Here is a 23,495-nt window from a genome sequence, read left to right on the forward strand (position 1 = left end):
CTTGATTCTTTAGGCCATGGAGAACCTTTCTCATAGACTGGGGCGCCGTGTGAATGCTTACGCTTTAATGCACTTTGACTTTAAATCCCCGATGTAATTGAACTGTCAAGACTGCTGTCTGGGAAATGTTTCTGGAGGGACAAACAATATGTGCGCGAGTATCCGCGCAACCCCGAAAGCCGAATACGAATTCCTGAAGATGCCTTCAAATCATCAATACGTCGGAACAAAACAACAGCGCATGCACGTTTCCGATTTTCAACCTCCAGGAGACGCGGAGGCTGAATCTCAGCATTGGAATGGTACAATGTTTGCACCTGCAGCTAAAGGATGACAGGAAGGGTGATAAACATGTGAAGTGGCAGGGCGGACACTCCTGTAGTCAATGGGCCTCTTTTGTGCTAGTGAATTTAATTAAGTGGAAATAGGGGGATGAGACAGACCTGACTGCAGCAGTCCACTCGCTCTCGACAGGCACAGGGGCATGCTGCTAATTAAAAAGTTTAATTCCACGACTGCCACGTTGGCATCCGCGTACCCAGAGGTGCGTCCTTGCACGCCTTGGCGGAAGCTTATCAGCAACAGGCAGATTGGGGGATCCCAGGGAGCTGCAAGAGCTAGGCTGTGCGGAGAGAGATGGCATCCAGCTTGAGCTGGGAGGCGGCCCACTTCCCCTTGCAGCTTTGAGCCAGCAGTCGGGAGGCGAGAGTCGGGTTGAACTGCAGCGCGGCGTGCTGAGGAAAGGTAAACAAGGGATAAACGGTGGATTTGGGTTCTGTCCTGCTTTGCTCAGCAGTGGATCTTCATCTGTGACTCACTCCTCCTGTCAGAGGCTTGTGTCTCAACTTTTGACGGGAAGGAATCAACTGTTCATACTCTTCACAAACTCACTGACTATTCGCTATACACCCAGTGGGCCTAAAAGTATTAAGCCACACTTAAAACATCTGATTTTTTTATTGCATTAGATACGCAAATGCATCAAAGCGTGTGGCATGGCGCTGGAGCTTTTCTCACATCTAACTATTTTCAAGCCATTTTGAGTGGATGTGTGAAGTCGGTTCCCTTGAGATTCACATTGGTTTTCTAGCAGAGTATCCACAGTCGTTCATCACATTAACTGACATGATACACTTATATCTGAACCAGAATGTGTCAAGTATTTTAACAAACAAAAGAAAATATTAAAAAAGTAACATTATTTTAATTTAGTTGAACCTTGCGTACCACAATAACCAAAACAATGACACAGTGAAAAGATATATTAGCATATGTCAGTGCCATTGTTCTGCCTCAAGATGCGCGTTTATAATCCTGGCCTAATCCTGGTTTAATCTAAGCCTTGTCTGTGAAATCAGGCCAAAAAAAAAAATGAATAAAAATGACAAAAACACTTAAATAAAAAAACTTAAAATCAAAAGTAATTCAAAATATTAATAAAATCTATAATCTCACTGACAGTAAAATAACACTGGTTTGGAACAAGATGAGGTTGAGAAAATGAAAGATATCTTTGGGTGAACTGTCCCTTTGAAGTGCACCTATTATTCTTTGTCAGGATATTACCTTTCATTTAGTGTGCAACAAAGCTGTTTGTGAATGTAAAATGTCTGCAAAGTTTCAAAGATCAAAGTGCATGACAACTGGAGTTAATGTCTCCTAAAAGATTCTGAATTGCCTGAAATGAGTCGTCATTAACACTAGAACGGCCACAACGGTCATTTTGACCGTTTTTAATTTTATATCTACAATTACTTTGTTGAAAAAAATAATAAAATCCTGCTGGTACCTGACTTTTCCTAAAATTGTCTGTATTTTCATTTAAAATGCTTTTCATATAAATTAAGTTACGTAAACGTAAGGCAAAACAAAAAAAATGAACATATTTACCTATTTCGGCCATAGACGGTCATATTGACCGCACTGAATTTTGCGGTATTTTTTCGTTAAATATCCCGCGGTTGATCGTGTTCTCTCTCAACTGTCAACAGAAAGGTCCGCCCGGTCACCTCTGTAGCAGTGTTTGTTATATAATAATTTCTACATTAGTTGTTGATCAAAAATAAGCAAACAAAACCAGACTACACTATAATACTTACGTTATCTATAGGCTATTTAGCCTATATATATTTATATATATAGCAAGGCTAAAATGACTAAAATGAATGAGCGAATGAGGAGGAACATGACTCGAACCATGGCCCTGGAGATGCTTCAGAACTTGACGAGTGATGATTCGGATGCGGGGAACAATCGGAGGTGGAAAGTGACAGCGACGTTTCCTGGGTGCAAGTTAACATTTCCTCCTCGTCAGAGAGTGATTCAGAGTCAGAGTCCACATCAAGGAAAAAGAGACGGCTGCTATCATCAGACACGGCGGATCCAGATGTTCCATTCATGTCGGATCATCCTGGTGAGCTCCGCTGTTTGTTTTGCTGCATGGGCTGTTCACTAGTTCTGCTAGTCCTATTATTATTATTAGCCTATTGACCGCTTCGCAAATCGTCACTATATAACATTTTCGTCATAGTTTTTGTCATTCAAACCTAGTTTTTATTTAGTTATCGTCTCGTTTTCATCTTTGAAAAAATGTGGTTGACGAAAATAATTTACGAAAATTATTCATCAACACTGTTTTTAATCTAACGGTCAAAATGACCGTTTGTGGCCGTTCTAGTAGTTTTGGAATTCTGGCACTTCTAGTGTTAATGTACAAAACCTACATAGGATTGAAACAAATTTGCATAATGCCAGCCAATGGTCTTCACTGGCTTTTTCCACAAACAGCGTCTACTTTTTTCCCGCCCTCAAACACTGTAGTCGTAGCTGAGCCCTGGACGAGTTTGGTTTGTTTTGTCGACATGTTGAGAAGAAGCCATTTTCTGGGCTGAAAAAACAAATCCAATTTTCTAATTAATCGACTATTTTTAGTCGACTATAAGTGCAGAGGAAGCCTCCAGAGCTGAAATTCAGACATGGTAATGGGTGTTTTGTTTCCGGGTATAGGCTCTCCTTTTTATATACAGTCTATGTGACGGCACTGCAGCTGACGACATGAGTCTGATAACACCAATTCCACATAACAACACAATCTCCACATAAATATAAAAAACAAAAATGTTTCTGCTGAAGCTCGTCAGGCCTTGACGTGAATCGAATTGACTTACGAAAACACGGATCAAAATCGGCAGAGAGTTTGAATTAAGAAGAGACTTCCACTATTTTTTTATTCAGATATGCTGAAATAATGGTAAACCGTAATGAAATAACAAGGTAATCTACAACATATGAGCCATGAAATAAATACAATAGACTGTTCCAGGATAACAAAAAGTAGGTGCTTTAGGATGCAACTTTTATTGTATGTACTAGATCTACAGTCTAACGTCACTAATCACACTACTATCATGTTTTTATAATACACATTTCGTAACACGTTTAGTACAGTAATGTTACTTCCTACGATCTTACTGTTGCACTGGAAAATGTTCAGTCTAGTTCACTAACCGTTTCCGTTATCATATTATACATTCACTACGTTGACACTGCTAATTGTGAAAGATACACGAATAGTTAGTAGATAACACCACAAATGTAACGTTATCATGGTACGAGCATGGAGCATCAGTTCAACGATAAACGTAGCCTATTATTGTAACGTTGCAGTGGAGTTTACGTGAGTTTCCAGCATGTTGTGTGTTGCTTTCTCCGGTGTGTTGAATGTCTCAGTGTGGCCGTGTACCATGAGTGTTCGCTCTTGTGTTCGAGCATGTGAAAGTAAAAATTGGTTGCAAACTCACCGATAGAGGCCGCTAAAAAATACATATAGCACCTTTAAGGAAATATTCCATCATAAGATAATACAGTATCTATCGATGGTATCTCTAGTATGTTAGCGATTACCACAGAAAATAAGTTTGATTCATCATTCAGTTTGTTAATACATTGGAAGTATATAGGGCAAAAATGCAAGATGCTGTTGATAGAGCTAACATGCCTATAACGTTGTAAACTAAACGTTGTAAGGAATGAGAAGTTTCATAAGTTTCACTCTTTAGGAAAAAACATGGGGGTATCAGGGAATACATAGGTGGTGAAATTAAAGTGCTTCCTTGTGTAGCCTTGTAAGGGGAACAATGCGTGGGCTTCAGCGATGTATAAGCTCTCATTGATCTGAATGTGTTTTATCTCCAACAAAAAGGAAGAGACCTTGGTGTAGGCAATGCTGAATCTTTGCTATCTCTTGAAAGGCCACCCCTGTTACAGGCTCACGACCAGACAAAAAGATGGAAAAACTCTCCTGAGGTCAAATAGCTGAAGGATCTCCAGCTCTGAATACTGTGTGGGGGACTGTTGAATTGAATGACTAAATAACAGATCAGAGAAGGCTGTAAAAAACACAATTTTTGTTCTTTACCTGAATAGCTAATATAGGCTGCTGGAATGTTTATAATCGTCTCAAAATGTAACTATATGTTCGCGCAGCTCTTTATATAAAGTTGAATAGCTACATATGTTATATCCAACTCTATCCAATATAGCATATCTCAATTTAAAAAAAAAAAAAATGATTGTTGGTTTAAAAGTAATGAAAAAGTAATTGAAATGAATTACATAGAAATTAAATTGAGTTAATACAATGAAGGAGGTTTAATAAATATAAACTATTAAAAAATAACCCCAAAATATGACGTTATCTGAACCACATGATCTAATTTGATTTATCAAAAGATAAACTGTTATGATAGCAAATCATGAACATATTTTTTTTCCATGTGTAATGTTTCAATACACTATATTATCGGCCGGCTTTGATTTGCTAAATGTTTAAGGAATGAACTTTCATTATAAATATTACAAAGGTGCTGTTATGTTTTTTTGATTTGACTTAAAAATAATTATTAAATATCCACTTACAATTTAAAAAGTTATCCTTTTGTTGTTGAAAAGCAGTGATTTCAAACTGTTTCCTAAACATTTTTTCAACCATCTGCATTTGTTGTTAAAAACAGATAATCTCGCCCCAAATGTCAATGTTGCTCTTTCGGCCTAGTCAAGACGCTCGAAAAAAAGAACAATATTTTGCCATAGAAATGGCTTACTTCGAGTTGCCTCTGCATATTAAGCTGGGAAATGAGTATTTTATCACTGCAAAAATTACACACTTCAGCTTTAACGCTCATTTTCTCTTTTTTTGCCTTCCTGCACTCCTTTATATCTGAGAGTGGACCCCAGCAGTGGTGCGCTTAGTCTAATGATGCCGAGCTATTATTATTTGACAGAGGGAACGCATTACCCACTCAGTGAAAGTGAGGCTTCTTTTAAAAGCAGACAGGAGTTTAACATAGCATCCGGTCCTCCCTGACAAGCCTTTTAAACATCGTGTCAGGAGGAGCACTGTCATATTTCAAGACTAAAAAAGACGAGCTAACTCCTCCTGATATATAAGCCCAGCAAATGAAGTCCAAAGAGCCTTTACCACTGGATTTTTAAATGTAAAACATTTGCAAACGAATCGCCTTCATGTGGTTTCTGTCATCATTTACCTATGATGTTCCAAACCCATATGACATATTTTCTTCAGTGAAACATAAAATAAGATATTTTGAAGAATGTTTGAACTGTTTTTTTTTTTTTTTTGTGTCTATACAATAAAAGTCAATGAGGCCTAAAGCAATATCGACTTTCAATATATGGATAAAAAAAAAATCTAAATGTGTTCTTGTGTTCCAAGTAAGTCATTTAGGTTTGTAAACTAAATTACAGTATAAATAATGACTGAATTTTCATTGGCAACGCTTTATTTTAAGGCGAGGTGGTTATGCTACTTACTATTACTACACACCATTACTGGAACTAACCCTAAACATAACCCCATATTAAATACACGCAGTTTATTAATACGTAATAAGTACTGACCAATTAATATTACTCAGCACTTACACTCTAGTCACCTTAAAATAACGTCTATATCGTCTAAAACTTATGTAAAATGCATTTTATGAACTATACATGTGTGTGAAATGAAACACTTCTGCAAATGCAAATCAGTTTGCAAGCATTTGGTGAGATTACGAATTCAAAAAGAGAATATTAAAACACAAATGTTGACATGTCCAGTCAGTGTTATCATAAAGAGTTAAAGATGCACATGTGATGCGTGCAGTAGGCCATTTCAAGTCCGATATTCCTACAAGCTATACATGTCAGATGCCAAACGCACATGGAAACAAATTCAAGGCCGCTTAAGGGATTTTCCAGGCTCAGAGACATTAAAACACACAAGCACTCTTAGATGTTATTTATGTAAGCTTGTCATCCTGGTCTAATGAGCCCCCACACAACGAGTGTAATGAAACAGCTCGCATTAACACCCGGGTAAATGAACGAATGAAAGTTGGGCTCCCTCTGAAGTGAATTGCGGCAGATGTTGCCCCGGCCCCAAAGCTCTGAGTCACAGCCCAAGGCTAGCAGATCCGGCACACACCGCAGTGTGACTTAATGCTCATTCGGTCTCTACCCCTCAGCCGCTCTTCGTACCGGCGTCCCCTCACCATAGGCAACTGCTCGGCTGAATGATGATAGGCCTATGTAGAACAGCACTCCGCTGAAAAACAGCCTGGCTGTAATAACCTGCACTGGTTCAGATTGCAAATGGAGTGGAGAGATATAAACTATAGGAAATATGGCTATAGCTGACGAAGGCTGACAAGTCGAAAGCGTGCCAGCAGCGGTTGAGGATGGGTGTGTGGGAGCACATCCACCTGAGTAAGCACCTCATGATTTGAGCACACCTGGGAGTCCGGAGCACAGGCGTGCTGAAAGAGCTCAACGGAGCATTCACTGCACCTGGCTCTACTGAGCAGCGACTGTGAACATGACTTTGGCATGAAATTAAACAGCCGTGCTGCTGTAGTAATTATGTTGAAGCTGGACTAAAGCATGCCTTGCAGCCTGGAACTTGGTTCTCTTGAACCATCACATATGTGTTAGTCTAATTTAATGACTAATTAATTCATTTCATGCCCTTTTAAGATGCAGATACAGATGACGACTGAGATACATACTTGGATGCAATAAAAGTAGTCTATATTTATTTAAGATAGGTTATTAATTAAACCAGGGTGCTGACAAGCCACACCTGATCGTGTAGTCAGGCCTGATTAAAATAATGATGAATGCATTTTTTTTTTTTGGAAGAAATTACTGTACTAAACTTGGATGTGTGTAGTCCAACATCAATCTTATGTTTCAAAGTGCTTTGACCATCATCATCATCATCATCATCATCATCATCATCATCATCACTATAAATATTAAGACAGTTTATATTAAAATAGTATTTTTGTTTTATTATATATATATATATATATATATATATATATATATATATATATACCATAATTATTCATTTCGCTTTATTTTCTTATTGTAAAAGTTTAATAATATAAGAATAATATGAATAACTTATTCATCAAATAAGTTCCATGAAGGAAGCCATTTTGTTGTCATGTGGCAACAAAAAAAAAAACCAAAATATAGAAATTTAAATTATGTATCTAAAAATAATGATTTTAAAATGTTTATCATTATATATATAAATATATATATATATATATATGTGTGTGTGTGTGTGTGTGTGTGTGTGTGTGTGTGTGTGTGTGTGTGTGTGTGTGTGTGTGTTTTAATGTAATTCCAAATTATAAAAAGTTAAAAAAAAAGTACCAGATGGTTACACTAGTTGACATTAAACCATTATTATTATTACTACCAAATTGAATGAACAAATGAACATAAACTAGACTTATTTGAATCATCTCACACATCTTTGCAATTGCCAAAAAAACAGCACAACAGAGAAACGTGAAGTGCGCACCTGTACCAATCCAGTCCCTTCTCGTAGTTCCTGTCAAAGAAGTGAGGCTCATTCCCAACGGCTCGAACATCGGGATGAACCCGCAGAGCTTCCAGCAGAGCCCTTGTCCCCCCTTTCTTCACTCCGATTATAATGGCTTGGGGCAATTTTTTCACCCCGTAATCCGATGTGCAGTTCACCACTCTCCGAAGCTCGCTGTCCGTGGTGCTGAACTCCGAGTGCTCGTGCTCTCCAGCCACAGCGGCGGCAGCGCGCGACATGCTGCTGCTGGTCGTAGCCGCCTGCGCTCGCGCCCATCCCGCTGTCCTCTCGTCGATCCCCACGCTATTTCTAACGCTCGAGACTGCGATAGTTTGCTCGGTCGCTGTCCTCTCGATGAACTCCTCGTCGAGGTAGCCCTCGGAAGAGGTCGAGTAAAGTTTCTCCCTCAGCGTGACAAAAGTTGTTTCCTCAGTCACCAGCCTTCCCTGATAAACGTAGTTCTCCTGGAACTGGAAGGAGTTGTAGCAGCTCATCAAGCTATAGAACAGATAGGTGACAGAAAGGGAGAGGGTGAACATGAATAAGATTTTCCGGGGCACTTTAGAAGTAAAAACCGAAGTGCTGGACCAAAATGCCATCTCTGATAGCAGCGACCCTCTCAGAGAAGTGGCCAGACATGTTTCCACCCCAAGTCTCGCATGGACACTCAACAACAATAATCTGTCACCATCAACACTGCAAACATCTGAAAGTACGAGGAGCCCGAGCACTCCATGCGCGCTTCACTTGAGGAAAATGAATCGTTAAAATTCCCAAAGAACGTCTCGGGTATCGATTTCTTATTCCGACGCTGACAGCCTTTGTCACAATTGATCGGATTGAACTTGCAGATGAGAACGGCTGCGGTCGGGCGTCCTTCCAAACGAGCAGCCCGCTTGAATGTAGGCTGAGGGTGATGCTGTTGATGGAAGTCTTGGCATCTTAGAGGAAAAGGGGCAAAGAGATAGAAAAGTCTCTGAAGTGATGTGCAGGGCACGTCTTTCACACGATACCGCTTTTGGAGTACAGTTTTGACACCGCTGTCCTTCACACTGCTGCTTTCAAGTGGCAATTGGCGCAAACGCTGGATCTTAATCCAAACGAGGTGCTGATGTTGTCTCACGCAGTCATCCTCCTACTGCTAATCCACTAACTTTGAGCGCTGGAGAGCAGCCTCGCCATAAATATTCATTGACTGCTCTCAGTGGCTGAGAGTGCAGCGCGCAGTCGTAACGCCTCGTGTTGATTGGTAGACGTGATGTGCGCATCAGCCGTGGGCTCATCCGAGAAAGAAGGAAAAAAAAAAAAGGAATAATACTACAGTAAGACACTGGTAGTGCATCTAAGTTACCGCTTTCTACAAGACGACAAAGAAAGATTCTAATTTTATCAGCAGAAAAACAATCAGCCAACACAATTAACATAATTATTAGCATCAAATGATTTATTAATAAACACAATACATTGTGTGTGTGTATAAATAATAGTGTTAATGTATATTTCACTATATACTCATTCTGCAATGCTACAAAAAAATGTACTCACTAATAGGGTTAATTTGCATAAACTAAAATATGTATGGTAACTTTTATTTGATTTACTTTTATTGATTTAATGCTTTTCCAAATACACTGCAACCCAACAAAATACAATATTTATTTTGAGTGAAATTAAAGTGGAACCACTTTTTCCAAGTACATTAATTATATATTTTTTTCTTTTTTTTAAATAATAAAATTAAGTTTAAAAAATAAAGAAATTATAGGGGATGGAAAATGTTTATCATATGCCAATGATAATAGAAATCATCAAAGTATAATTCAGTTTATTCATTTATATGTATATATATATATATATATATATATGATCATGATGTTTTTTTTTTTGTTTTTTTTTTCTTTCACAGACACACTAACTTTGCTGACAGAGCAGCTCATGTCTGCTCTCTACTGGCCTGAGAGATGCAGGACTAATCCATGCAAGAACATCAGAGGGTAAAGAGTGACGATTCTTCATGAGACGGACAGACCATAGGGGTGGATACATGCATCTCTGGAATTCAGCCATATGCTTCTATGAAAGCTGAATAATTAATCTTTATTGTCATGGAGTTCCCTATAGTGAGAGAGCTCAAAAAATGCATTTATTACTGAATATGTTCCAAATATTAGACCTATGTATTTTGGGAAAATAAACAGATGACTGAACTGAACGATCTTTCCCCTACCCTTAGAACACTCCATTCATCATAACCCTTGGAATCTACAGCTTCCAGCCCTGAGCATCCGTCGATAAAAGCAAGCATTTTGTTTTCATGATGAATTTGAGTTCCTGCAGTAAGCTTCTGGTAGTAGGTTTTTGGAGGCTGTTTAAAATCACATTTGCACATTTCAAAGGATTTAAACTGTACACTCGCTGTACTGGTTATGGACGCTGAAACACTTTTTTGTACATTCAGTGAAACAAGAAACATTAGAGAACACACTGAATGCCTTATGGAAAATAAATATATAAAAAACTGATTAAGCATTTTTGTGTATGTGTGCTCTCTTTATAACTGACAAATGGAGTTATAACTGGACAACTACCTCAAAGACACCAAACTTCAAATTCATTCCAGCACCTTCACTGTAGGAACACAACATGTACTGTATTTTGCTGCAGCTACATCTGATAGATCTTTCTTCTTCCCACATAAAGGGCACCCACCTATTCTAGATGTGGCAATGTTGCTGTTCTCACTCTCCAATGTTGAAATGACCTCGCAAACTTAGGTACTCACTGTACCTATGCTCACTGGATATACAGCACCACAAACTGTAGGAGACACAGTTCTTTGATCAAAAATTGTCTTTTAAGTTTCTTTTAAAGATAGCACCTGCCTAGTAGCTACATGAAAATGTAATGCAGAATTCACAGTACAGGGGGAAAAAAACCCCTCATTTTTAAATATCCATGGATATTTAAAAGATAGGCCGGCAGTTGGACTCTAAGCTTCTGGCGTGCAATCCAAAGGGAAATCCTGTGAAATTAGCCAATTTGCCAAAAATGCTTGAAACAGACTCCAAGAGGCAAGTGAGGGAAATAATCCTGCATAAAGAAACTGCCAGGTAGTATATACAAACAGAAGAATACAATGTCCAGCTAACATGATATTTGAACTTTTTCTTTTCCTTGTGGAAATTTGCATTTGTTGACCTAATAAATTAATAAAACTCAAATCAATAGTTCTCTTACGAGAGGTTCTCTCGTATTGCGCAAGTTAGCTTATATGCTACAGGAAAGATGTAGCAGCCCAACTGCAGCAGCCTACCACTGAGCCCAGTGTGACGTCATGTCCAATGAAGGGCGCTCCAGCCCTCATCACATCTTAGTCCGCCAGAATGGGCGTGGCTTAGCGTATATAAGTGGGGCTCGGAGTCTGTCTCCAACATATTCTCACCCCAAGGCGTCACCTTTGACCATGCTTCAATATTTGACGTTTTAGGCGCCCTTTAGCGTCACTTACATGACGCGATCCTACGGCGTCAACTAACTGACGCTAAAGGACAGCGTCAGTTAGAAGACGCGGTTAGGTTTAGGTGTGGGGTGGGGGTAGGGTACACGCGATCCTAGGGCGTCATCTAACTGACAAACACAGTCTCATCCCAAATCGTCATATAACTGACGTTTTGGGACGTATTTTGACCATACGTCAATATCCGCCTTTTTAGGGCCCCCTTAAACGTCGGTAGATGGCGATTCTGGGCCGTCATACAACTGACGCTTTACCTTTAACGTCAGTTAGGTGACGGGTTAGGTTTAGGGTTAAGTTTAGGTATGGGGTAGAGTTAGGATCCCATAACCTCATCTACCGACGTTTAAGGGGGCCCTAAAAAGGCGAAAATTGACGTATGGTCAAAAGACGTCCCAAAACGTCAGTTATATGACGATTTGGGATGAGACCGGGTTGAACTGACGCTAAAGGGCGCCTAAAGCGTCAGATATTGAAGCATGGTCAAATGCTTCCCAAGGCGTCAGTTAAGTGACGCCTTGGGAGTGAGAATGGGCTGCTGTCTCCCTGATTTTCATCTCTCATCTTCGCATCGCTGGATTCTGAGAGAAGCTGCCGCTAGCTTAGGACAGAAGATCGCCTTTGCCGCCTTCAGCCATCCGTGTGAGCTATGCTATCCGGCAACGTATCCTTTTTCTGAGCTCCACCGCCATGACACCCCTTTCTAAAAGGGCACGAGGCACTTCCTGTGGCTCGTGTCGATCTCCGCCCAGCGCCGGAGACCACCGTGTGATCTGCACTCTCTGCCTGGGCCCAAACCACTCAGTCCTCGCTCTTCGTCAGGAGGCTGCGTCCACTGCGAAGAACTTCCGATGTCAACCCTGCGGGCTCGACTTGAGATGTTCAACGCAGAATGTCACTCCGCCCTCTGCTGGACCACGCAATATGAAGCGCTGTTCACGGAGACCGCCTGAGCCTGATGCGAGGTGGAAGGAGATGCTGAGGTGATAGATGCTCTATCCTGGCCTTTCTGCTGGAACTCCACACAGAGTTTTCCGAAGTCGTGGAATGCACCATTCTCGTGTCTCCTCGACGCTCTCCCAAGTGGACGGCGCCGCCGCCCCATACCTCTGGTTAAGTTTCTTAAGCCCATGCAGTGTGGCGATCAGAACCCGGAGGCCATTCTGCCCCTAGCTGCACATATAAAAGCATGGGAAGCAATTCAGAATGGTATCATAATGGGTGCTAAGCACAATAAGACAGAGGTATTCGCTGCAGTTCAATCGCCGTCCCCCGCGCTTTCGAGCACGGACTGCGGTGACAGTGGATATGGAAGTAGCACATCTACTCTGTGCAGAACTAGCGAAGCTGCTGTGCAAAAGGGCCACAGCCATTATTTTTTCGTATGCAAGAAGGACGGAGCCCTCAGACCTATTTTAGATCTGTGACATTTGAACAAAGTTATTGTGTAAAGACCGTTCAAAATGCTTACGACCAGAAAAATCCTTGGGCAAGTGCATGGATGCGGCTCTCACCCCCTTGGGAAATCAGTGTTTGCCGAATTATGAACTATTTGGACGATTGGCTGATTCTGGCACACTCAGAGAACTTTTATCTCACAGAGCAGCGCTCCTTAGTCATCTGGAAAGCCTGGGTCTGACGGTCAACTGGACCAAGAGCTCATTAATGCCCAGCCAGTCAATTTCCTTTCTAGGAATAGAACTGGGCGTTGTGTTCGACACCTGGCCGCGTCTTTCCACAAGGGCAGCATCACCCCTGTGAAGACATTTCAGAGGATGCTTGGCTGTAGGCTTCAGCTTCTGCAGTGCTCCAGCTAGGCCTAATGTGCATGCACCCAATACAACGCTGGCTGAACACTCGAGCGAGCTTGGGCCTCCGACTGTGAACGAGTCAGAGTCACTTGGAGCTGGATTACGGCTCTGCAGCCCTGGTTAGCAGCTGACTGGTATCAGCGAGGAGTGATGATGGGAGCTGTCTCGCATCGAAAGGTCATCTCGACAGATGTGTCCGACTCAGGTAGGGGCTCTCTTCGAGAGCAGACCAGTCTTTAGCCTGTGGTCAGACCAAGAAAAGCTCCTTCACATAAACTGTCTGCAAATGATGGCGGTCGAGGAAACATGCTGAATTGCTTCCTCCCGTTCATACAGGACCACCATGTGCACCATATCTGTGGTGTCCTACGTGAACCGTCAAGGTGGTGTCAGATCCAGGAACCTCTGCGATCTAACAGAATGCCTCCTCATTTTGTCTCAGCACCATCTGCGCTTGCTGAGAGCTGCGCATGTGTCAGGCCACCTGAACGACGGCCCAGACAAACTGTCCAGGGACCCTGCACCCCAGGGACCATGGACAAACTGTCCATGGTCCCTGCACCCCAAACAGTCCAGTCACTATGGCACCTTTTCGGCACAGTGACCTCTTTGTGTCAAAAGACAACGCTCACTGCCCAATGTTCTTTTCGAAGAGGACGAGCTAGCCCAAATCTGGCCCAGCCGCCCGCTGTATGCTTTCCCTCCGGTCTCACTGTCGCCACAGGTAATCAATAGAATCAGGGAAACGCGCCACTCGGTGCTCCTTATATCCCCGCGATGGGAGAACCAAACTTGGTTCCCAGAGATGACACGGCTGTCACAAACAGCCCCGTGGCCGATTCCGGTGAGGACAGATCTCCTCTTTCAAGCTCGTGGCTCGATCTGGCATTCCCATCCAGAGCGCTTGTGTCCCGTTGTCCTACCAGAAGGAGTGATGAACACGATTATGCAGTCTAGAGCTCCCTCTACAAGAAAGCTTTACGTGTCTAAATGGTCTGTGGTGTGGTGCACTGAAAAAAATCTGGACCCACGAACGTGTGGGGTCTTGCAGTTGCATAGTTTTCCTTCAAGAGTTGTTGGATAAGGGGAGGTCCTCCTCCACGCTCAAAGTCTATGTGGAGGCCGTTCACTATGAAGGATGAGCTTGTCATCTGCTTCCTTAGAGGAGCCAGGAAGATGAATCCCCCACGTTCCTATGTGGGATCTTTCTTTGGTGCTCAAGGCCCTGAAAACATATCCCTCTGAACCGTTAGATTCTGTGTATCTAAAGTACCTATCACTCAAAACCGTTTTCTGACTGCTCTATCATCAGTCAAACGTGTGGGGGACTTACATGCGCAGTATGGCAGTGCTGCTTGTCTTGAGTTCAGACCGAATGATTTTAAAGTTATCCTCAAACCTAGACATGGCTATGTCCCTAAAGTGATTGGCACTTTGTTAAGAGTGCAGGTCATTTCTCATCCGATAGCGAGAGTGATGCTAATCTCCTCTGCCCGGTCAGGTCACTGAGGGCTTACATCACGCACTTTTCAGGCGCTTGGAGCAACTTTTCTTTTCGTTTAGTGGGCACATCAAAGGTCTCACTGCCTCAAAGAAAAGCCTGTCCAGATGGATAGTAGATGCTATCGCAGCTGCCAATGCGTCAAAAGGCCTGCAATGCCATTTGGGCTCATTCCACCAGAGGCATGGCCTCGTCGTGGTAATGGTCCAGTGGAATTTCAATTCATGATATATGTGTGGCGGCGGGCTGGGCCTCCCTGTCCACCTTTGTTAGGTTCTATAACACGGAAGTTCCAGCCCTACAAGCTAAACTTCTGTCACTATAAGTGAGATGTATATACGTATATACGTACAATGTAGATACAGAGATATACCTTCTGTCCAGATCTGTGCGCAGGCTACTCTCACGTGACTTAGCTTTCTTTCTTTCTTTGAGCTGCTCTATATTGGGTTAAAATACTATATGCTTAGACAGACCGGCGGCGAGTCCTTATGTACTGGTTGAGCTGCACTGTAATAATAATATAATAATAAGAATTCGTTACATTTATATAGCGCTTTTCTGGACACTCAAAGCGCTTCACATAGAAGGGGGGGATCTCCTCAACCACCACCAATGTGCAGCATCCACCTGGATGATGCGACGGCAGCCATATTGCGCCAGAACGCTCACCACACACCAGCTTACTGGTGGAGAGGAGACAGTGATGAAGCCAATTGGTGTATATGGGGATGATTAGGAGGCCATGATGGACAGAGGCTACTGGGCAAATTTGGCCAGGATGCCGGGGTTACACCCCTGCTCTTACGAAAGACATCCTGGGATTTTTTTATGACCACAGAGAGTCAGGACCTCGGTTTAACGTCTCATCCGAAGGACGGTGCTCTTTTTGACAGCATAGTGTCCCCATCACTTTGCTGGGGCGTTAGGACCCACACAGACCACAGGGTGAGCACCCCCTGCTGGCCACACTAACACCTCTACCAGCAGCAACCTGGCTTTCTCAGAAGGTCTCCCATCCAGGTACTAACCAGGCTCAGCCCTGCTTAGCTTTAATGGGCAACCAGTCTTGGGCTACAGGGTGATATGGCTGCTGGCTGTATTGGGTTAAAATGCTATAGAGACCGGCGACGAGTACTTATGTACTTGTACTTGTTCACCGCTTTTTTGGGATCCCCGTGATTCTATATGACTCATGAAGTGGATGCTTGGCGCACACGGCGTTGACAAAGGGTTCCCGTAGTGCAAGATAACTTACGCAATACGAGAGAACCTCTCGCAATAGAACATATTGGTTACCTAATGTAACGTTGGTTCTCTCTACGAGTATTGTGTAACCTGCCATTGTTGTAACCCAAAGCGACTTTCACTTCAGTCGATGAAAACCTGGGAGACAGCCTCCGAGCCCCACTTATATACGCTAAGACATCCATTCTGATGGGCTAAGACCAGCCCGTTCTCATCCTTTAACGTCACATAGAACGCTATATGCAAAAACGGCGCTATACGCACATGGCACCCTTTATCGTTAATATAACACGCAAACCCAAGACGTCATAAATCCTTTAGCGTGAATATGACACAAAGACCCTACCCCACACCTAACTTAGCCCTCAAAGCGCATATTATATTAACGATAACGGGTGCCATGTGCGTAGTATAGCGCCGTTTTTGCATATAGCGTTCTATATGACATTAAAGGATGAGAATGCGTTGCTAAGACATGACTCGAGCGTCCTTCATTGGACATGACGTCACGCTGGGCTCAGTAGTAAGGTGCTGCAGGGCAGCCAATGAGCACGCTAGACAGCCTGCTCTAGATTTAGATTTTACTCTTGGAACTGTTCATTACTTATAATGTGATATTTGCTTTGGTGATTAATATTTTATCTTATTAATGCCTTTCAAACAGAATACAGGTAAAGATTTATTCACATTAAAAGTTGATTACTTTCCATTCTTTGATTTCAAGGGAGCATAACCTCAACAAGTCATATTGTTCTCATATTGATTTAAGACTTAGGCTGCTTACTCAGGCGTCAATGATTTTTACACAAAAAAATATATCATGCTTAACAAAACGTTTTACCCACATTCCAACCCAGCCCTGATGTTGTTGTTGTTTTTTTGTTTTTTTCTTCCTGTAGATGATAAATTGAGCAGACAATATGGCTAAATATAAATATGCAGACAGATTGCTCAATGCGCCTACAAAAGGTAAAGGTAATTAGTGGACAAACATCAAATGTTAACATATGGTTAATCTATTTTATATTTTTATATCATGCGGCTCGGCAAAAGTGTCTTAACTGCAGTATTTCGTCTCTATCCATTGCCTTCTGTTTTTGGCCAAGACATTCTTACTGCTTGATCATACTTGAACAAGTTCTTCCCCTCCAATGAAAACCAAACAAAACAGAAAAATGACATGCTCACCAAGCTGTAAGCCCAAGGCAAAAGCAAAGATGCTTCCCCCGTCTGAGTAAGAGAGAAAACGACAACCTCTGACAGCCTCGGAGGAAAAAAAGGTGCAAAAAAATAGAGAAGAAACCACACTCGTCCAAAAGCATGAACATATGTGGGGAGGGCTGAGCAAGCCACAAGATCTATAAGTCGCGAGGCATAAATTGATGGTCAGCCAATAGTGCCAATAAATTCCACTGCACCTATGGAGACAGAACAAAATAACTTCACACTCCACTTTTATTTTGGTGCTGGGATGACAGTAGAGATAATTTTAAATTATAATGCAGTAGAGTACAGTTTAATGGGAAAAATACAGCCCTCATATTTAAAAAAAAAAAAAAAAAGGAAGGAATATAATGCATTCTGTTATGAGCAAGCCAAATTGCTGGATGCAAAATGCTCCTTGGTTGCTTTTGGGTTTGTATATACTCAAGTTGCATGACTGCATCAAGGTGGCAAAAATGTGCTGGGTTACAACCAATACCTCACACAGGAAACTGTTATTTCTCTGACATCAGAGGGATGATAACATTTTTGTAAGGCAATCGAGCAACAAGCAGGAGCGCTTTGCTGACACCATAAAGACAAAGTCAGAAATGGCTGGGCAGTCTGTCAATGAACAAGGGAAATGATAGATACCAGGCCTTTATCGAATCAATAGTGCTGTTTCCTCTCATGCTGAACAGTCTGCCATACAGGGGACTAATTAGATGATAAAAAGTGATGGATCTGTATTAAATTCACCAGCCCCTTAAAAAATACTCCTTCGGGATTTGCACAATTTCCTGCTGACCTTTTAGATCCTAACTTTATTGTATTTGAATTCAATTAAATCAACCCATCCAATAGTTGCAATGCAACGGTGCTGTTTGCGGGTTTTAACTACACTACGCACAGGAATTTGGTGGATTGCAAAGGGAGATTGAATGTGTAATATTGTCAAAATTGTCTGTGTAATCGAAAAGAAAACAAACAAATGAAACATTTCCAAGAAGCTGTTCTACGAAACATAAAATAGATAATGAGCGATTTCTTCAGTCGGACATGATAAAAATGGGAAGAGTAAAAGCCTATTGATCCTAATGTCATTACGCTGAAAGATAATGAGAGATGACAAATTTGAGCTGAAATAAAAAGTCACAGAGGACAGGTTGCTGGGAAGGAAAAATCAAAATGACTTGTGAAGGGGTCACAAGCTCAGGAGAGAAAGAGCACGGCAAACCGCAGAGAACGGGCAGGATAACCATCAGGGGCCATAGGGAGTCTCGCATCTCGCTACTAGAAACTAGAGGTCAAAGAATTTCCCTGCGGACATCTGCTAGGCCTTGCTTGGCCCTGGAGACATCAGCCTTCTTATGAAGGCTTTTCTTCTCATTAAGGTTCTCCTACAGATCCTTCAGGCTCCTGTAGCAGAACAGAATGGCAATGAACCACTCAGGGGTTGTTGTTATTAAGCCTATTGTTGAAAAGCAGGGTAAAGACCACACAGAGTGACTGTTAGACTCACTGCTTTACAGCATTGTCTTCTATAACTTGCAAAAAATAATTAGCAAATTACTAAAATCTTAGTCAACTACATTTGCCAAGAATCTACACAAAGATGGTAAAGACCTTCAGAAATGATTTAAGATCAGGGTTATAGCTATAACTTTAACAGTTTGAGGTTAAAGGACAACTCCGGCGCAAAATGAACCTTTAGTCTAATTACACATTGTTACCTTTTCAACCGTTATCTGAGATTTGTTTTCATGATTGCCGAATGTAAATAGTTTTATCTCTAAAAACAGTTTAGCCTATAACGCTAGTATATAGGGCATAGAGTAATGACAAATAAAAATCGCTTGTTATTACCACTAAAAAGGCTCAAAATAGCCCCACAGTAACACGACAGCATAAAAAGAGTCCCTACATTCAAACCGAAGCATTGAGAACTTTGCCAGTGTCCATACAGTTTAATAAGCAGATGTTTTATACACACAGTAAATTTCGCGAATTCAGGAAGAAGCCATCTTGGAAAAATAGTCTCTACCAGTCGATCTACGAACGCCGATCCAAGTGCGCTGGTGAGATGTGAATAAGGTGATAAGGTGAGCGCGAACAGTAGGCTACGTGTACATATTGAAGACAAGTAAACGGTTTGTGTTTGTGTTTCTTCTGGAAACAACGGATCATATGAGATTCTGCACAGTTTAGCGCACTTGGATCGGCGTTCGTAGATCGACTGGTAGAGACTATTTTTCAAAGATGGCTTCTTCCTGTATTCGCGAAATTTACTGTGTGTATAAAATATCTTCTTATTAAACTGTGTGGACACTGACAAAGTTCTCAACGCTTCGGTTTGAATGTAGGGACCCTTGTTATGCTGTCGTTTTGGTGTGGGGCTATTTTGAGCCTTGTTAGTGGTAATAACAAGCGATTTTTATTTGTCATTACTCTATGCCCTATATACTAGCATTGAACTAGCGTTATAGGCTAAACTGTTTTTAGAGATAAAACTATTTACAATCGGCAATCATGAAAACAAATCTCAGATAACGGTTGACTAGGTAGCAATGTGTAATTAGACCAAAGGTTCATTTTGCGCCGGAGTTGTCCTTTAAGGGTACATCTACATGATAACGACATACAAAAAAGACAGTTTTTCCTTTGCATTTTTCACGTACAGACTACAACATTGTCAAAACATTCTCCATTCACACGGTTCTATGGAAACGGCTAAAAATGCTGTATTATGGTACGTTCACACCGGACACGAATAGCGCGTCAGGCGCTAACGATTTCAATGTTAAGTCAATGCAAAGACGCGTTACGCGCGTAAAAAATTCCTGCGGCGCGGAAGACGCCTCATTCGCGCGTCAAGTAGTTAAATATAATTAAATAGTTATTTCTATATACGAGACATGTTCATTTTGTATTGAATGTTATTCATTCCATATCTAGATTATATGAAATAATAGTATTATGATGTAAAGACAATCAAAATATGTGCATAAGTTCGTGTCTGGAAGTAAGAGAGAAAAAAAATCACAGGACAGGTTAATAACTTTTGGAAGCTGGCTCTATTTATCATCAAAACAAAAATAAATGACAGCTAGATTAGGTGGATGAGGGCGAGGTTGACCCTCACTCCGATGCGGGACAACAGGTCATCAAACTGGGCAGGCGGAAGTACCACTGACTGCGGCCGTCATCCAGGCGCAACTCATGGAGCGAACAAATGGTGAAACTCGCCAAACGGTTCGCCTCCGAAGTGTCCGGTGGACACAAATACGGCGACAATGATCCCCACGCCACTGTTCTAGCTCTCCAGAGCAAATACAGTGTGGTATTTCGGTTTTGACGCACGAGACGCGCGTACATTTCGCTTCAAACTTTTATTTTACCCGCGTCAGTTTCGCTCTTGACACAAAGTGGTCAAGCGTCAAACTAGACGCGGTAGACGCGAATTTGACTCGCTATTCGCGTCCGGTGTGAACGTAGCATTATGCTGCCAGGCCAGTGGTGATGTCACTTTGCGAAGACTGAACTTGAATATTACGCATGGGCATGACGCCATAGCGTATAGGGAGCTGATAATGGGATCGTATTCCAAAACGTGCACAATTTGAACCCTGTTTTGAAAAGGTTGCGTTTTCAGGTCCCAAAAACGCCTTTGTCATATAAATGACCAACCAAAACTCATAAAAAGTTTTCCGTTTTTAGTTGAAAACGGTGTCGTGTGAAAGGCCCTTAAGGATATAAAATTGTCTCAAAATTAGGAATGCACAATATTGGGACCACATCAGTAATTGCCCAATATCTTATTGTATGACTTTATGGCTGATTTACGATTTTTCTTTCCACAACTAAATATCCGTTAGGCACTTTATTTCCATTTTCGAATATTCTCTTAATTTGTACTTAAAGGGATAGAACGGTTGGACCTAAAAAATATCAAAATTGAAAATATTGTGTAAACAAAGACACCTACATCTTGGATGCCCTTGAGGTAAGCTATAACATACCAAAAATTAATTTCAAAATGAACTATCCCTTTAAAATAAACACCTCTCCAAGCTGATATGTGATGGGGAAAAGGGAAAAGAATGAGTTTGTTAAAAGGGTGGATTCGAACTAGGGTAGGTCACATGAAACGTTAACTCCACCTGCCTCAATCAGAAAATAATGGATGGAGTTGGTCAAGTCAAGTCAAGCCGTTATTTATATGGCGCTTTTTAAAATACAGATTATTTGAAAGCAGCTTTACAGAGAAAATAATGCAACAAAGTTTGTTTCTAGAAGAAAAGAGTGTCACAGTCAAGCTTAAGTAAGTTCTGTGATGGTTTATTTTTGTTGTAAAAAGTTATTAATTTAGTTTATTTATATATATAGCCTTTCTCGAGAAAACCGTGATGTCGTCGTCCAGCTCAGTTCAGTTCTCATATAATGATTTCAATGAAGGTAGATCAATAATATTGTTAAATTAAATGTCCCCAACTAAGCAAGCCAAAAGCCAAAGGCAAAAAAGTTGACAGTGGCAAGGAACTAAAACTCTATCAGATGACAGAAAAAGAAGAAGAAAAAAAAAACGTGGGAGAAACTGCGGGTCATTTCTCCTCTGGCCAATGACTAAACTATGTATGATTAAGATTCAGGCAGAATTGGATTGGAACATTAAGTAAAAAAAAAAAAAACTATTCAAAAGAAAAAAAAGACTGATTGACTAAATAATTTCACTGCACACGTGTTTTCTAAATTTTGTGATAGAGGTTTGAAAAATTACAGAAAATTCTTTGCCTCGATTAATTTTGAGAACAAGAATCAACTCGAGAAGAAAATATATCTTCTCCTCTGCCTCTCAGAAGAACATTGGTATATTATTTATTTTTCCAGACCTTCAGCTGATGCAACACTTTCCCTGCTGAGCATTCAATCTTCAAACATAACTCAGAGCAACAGAGAGAAGCAATTGAACGCCTGCCGAATGGCAAAAAACTCCCCGGAAAGCAATCCGCCAGTGGAAGATCCCTCAAATAGTTTAAAAAGTTTCAGAACAGCTTGTAACAGATCTAAGGACTCTAATGACCCCTTCTCGGGATGTCCCTCAGATTGATGACTATTGTAGGCTTTTGCCCAGGAGACACATGGGAGGAACAGATCCAATACATCATCTTCACCTCTGGCTGGTAGCCCCAGGACACATGATGTCATCTCCCCCAGAGGGTCCACCGGATTTCCACCGGAGCAATGTTTAAAAGCACCTGTAGAGCGGCGACACATGCCTTAGTCTGCAAAGACTCTCTGAAGCGCCTCCCAAGAGGAGCACCCTCCGTATAATTAGGGTGGATTCTGCTTGGACTTCTATTCTAGGGTCATTCATCAAACGGATCACCCACAAGATTAATGTGGCCCCACAGTAACACTGCAATGGATTGCTGCCACTTGCTGAGATCATTAGCGTTGGCTCGCCCACCACAACGAAAGGGGGCTTTGCTCAGTGAAAAGTGAGATCTGCAGCTTTGCATACTAAATGAATAGTCCATCATCGCCTAATTAAGAGATTATTGGAGACACTTGTGTCCAGTCCCCTGGACAGTAAACCATAACTGAAGGGCAAAAGAGATAGATTAGCTCCACCTGCTTCATGGCAAAATAGAACAGTGAAAATCCAGGCAAAAGCTATTATGATTGGCTAATGCCATTGCATTGGAAACAGTATCAACACCAACCCGATCTCACGACCAAATCGTACGAATTCGACGCATGATTAAAAAGTGTCTAATTCGTACTAATTCATACGACCTCACTCGTACGAATTAGTACGATTTTGCTAAATCGTACATATTTTACGAATTGGCCAATTCGTATGAATTCGTACGAATGACCTACCCCTAACCCTGCCCCTAAACCTAACCATCACAAGGGTTTAGACAAATCGTACAAATTTGTACGAGTGAGGTCGTACGAATTAGTACGAATTAGACACTTTTTAATCATGCGTCGAATTCGTACGAATTGGTCGTGAGATAGCATAGTCAACACCCACTCTATTGTATGTACATGTTTTGAAAATATTATCCATATATGAAACCATAACAAAGCATTGTTAAATCATGTTGCTTCTGCAGCTGCTGTCAGATCTAATAGTGTTAGCATGCTTCATCTTTCAACGAAAGTTTATTTGCTAATTCTCCATCACACTGTGCCTCTTTTACAAAAACGAAATGCTCCGAACAAAAAGAGATCCGGGACGCTATTAAAATAAACCATCCATTTGTTTCCAATGCTGTGATCCTTCTGAAGCCTGTACAGAGACACTGCATGTGG

General features: G+C 41.4%; 1 protein-coding gene across 1 annotated transcript in view; it reads right to left on the reverse strand.

Moving 5' to 3' along the window:
* Window positions 1–9,126, reverse strand: part of hs3st4 (heparan sulfate (glucosamine) 3-O-sulfotransferase 4) — a 136,997-nt gene extending 127,871 nt beyond the window's left edge. Inside the window, exon 1 of the mRNA XM_039686255.2 lies at window positions 7,877–9,126. Within this exon, the coding sequence (XP_039542189.2) occupies window positions 7,877–8,496 (620 nt within the window). The 5' untranslated portion in view covers window positions 8,497–9,126. The remainder of the gene's footprint in view (window positions 1–7,876) is intronic.
* Between the last annotated feature and the right edge of the window lie 14,369 nt (window positions 9,127–23,495).

Source organism: Pimephales promelas, chromosome 3, assembly GCF_988280905.1.
Source record: "Pimephales promelas chromosome 3, fPimPro1.hap1.1, whole genome shotgun sequence".
NCBI classification, from domain to species: domain Eukaryota; kingdom Metazoa; phylum Chordata; class Actinopteri; order Cypriniformes; family Leuciscidae; genus Pimephales; species Pimephales promelas.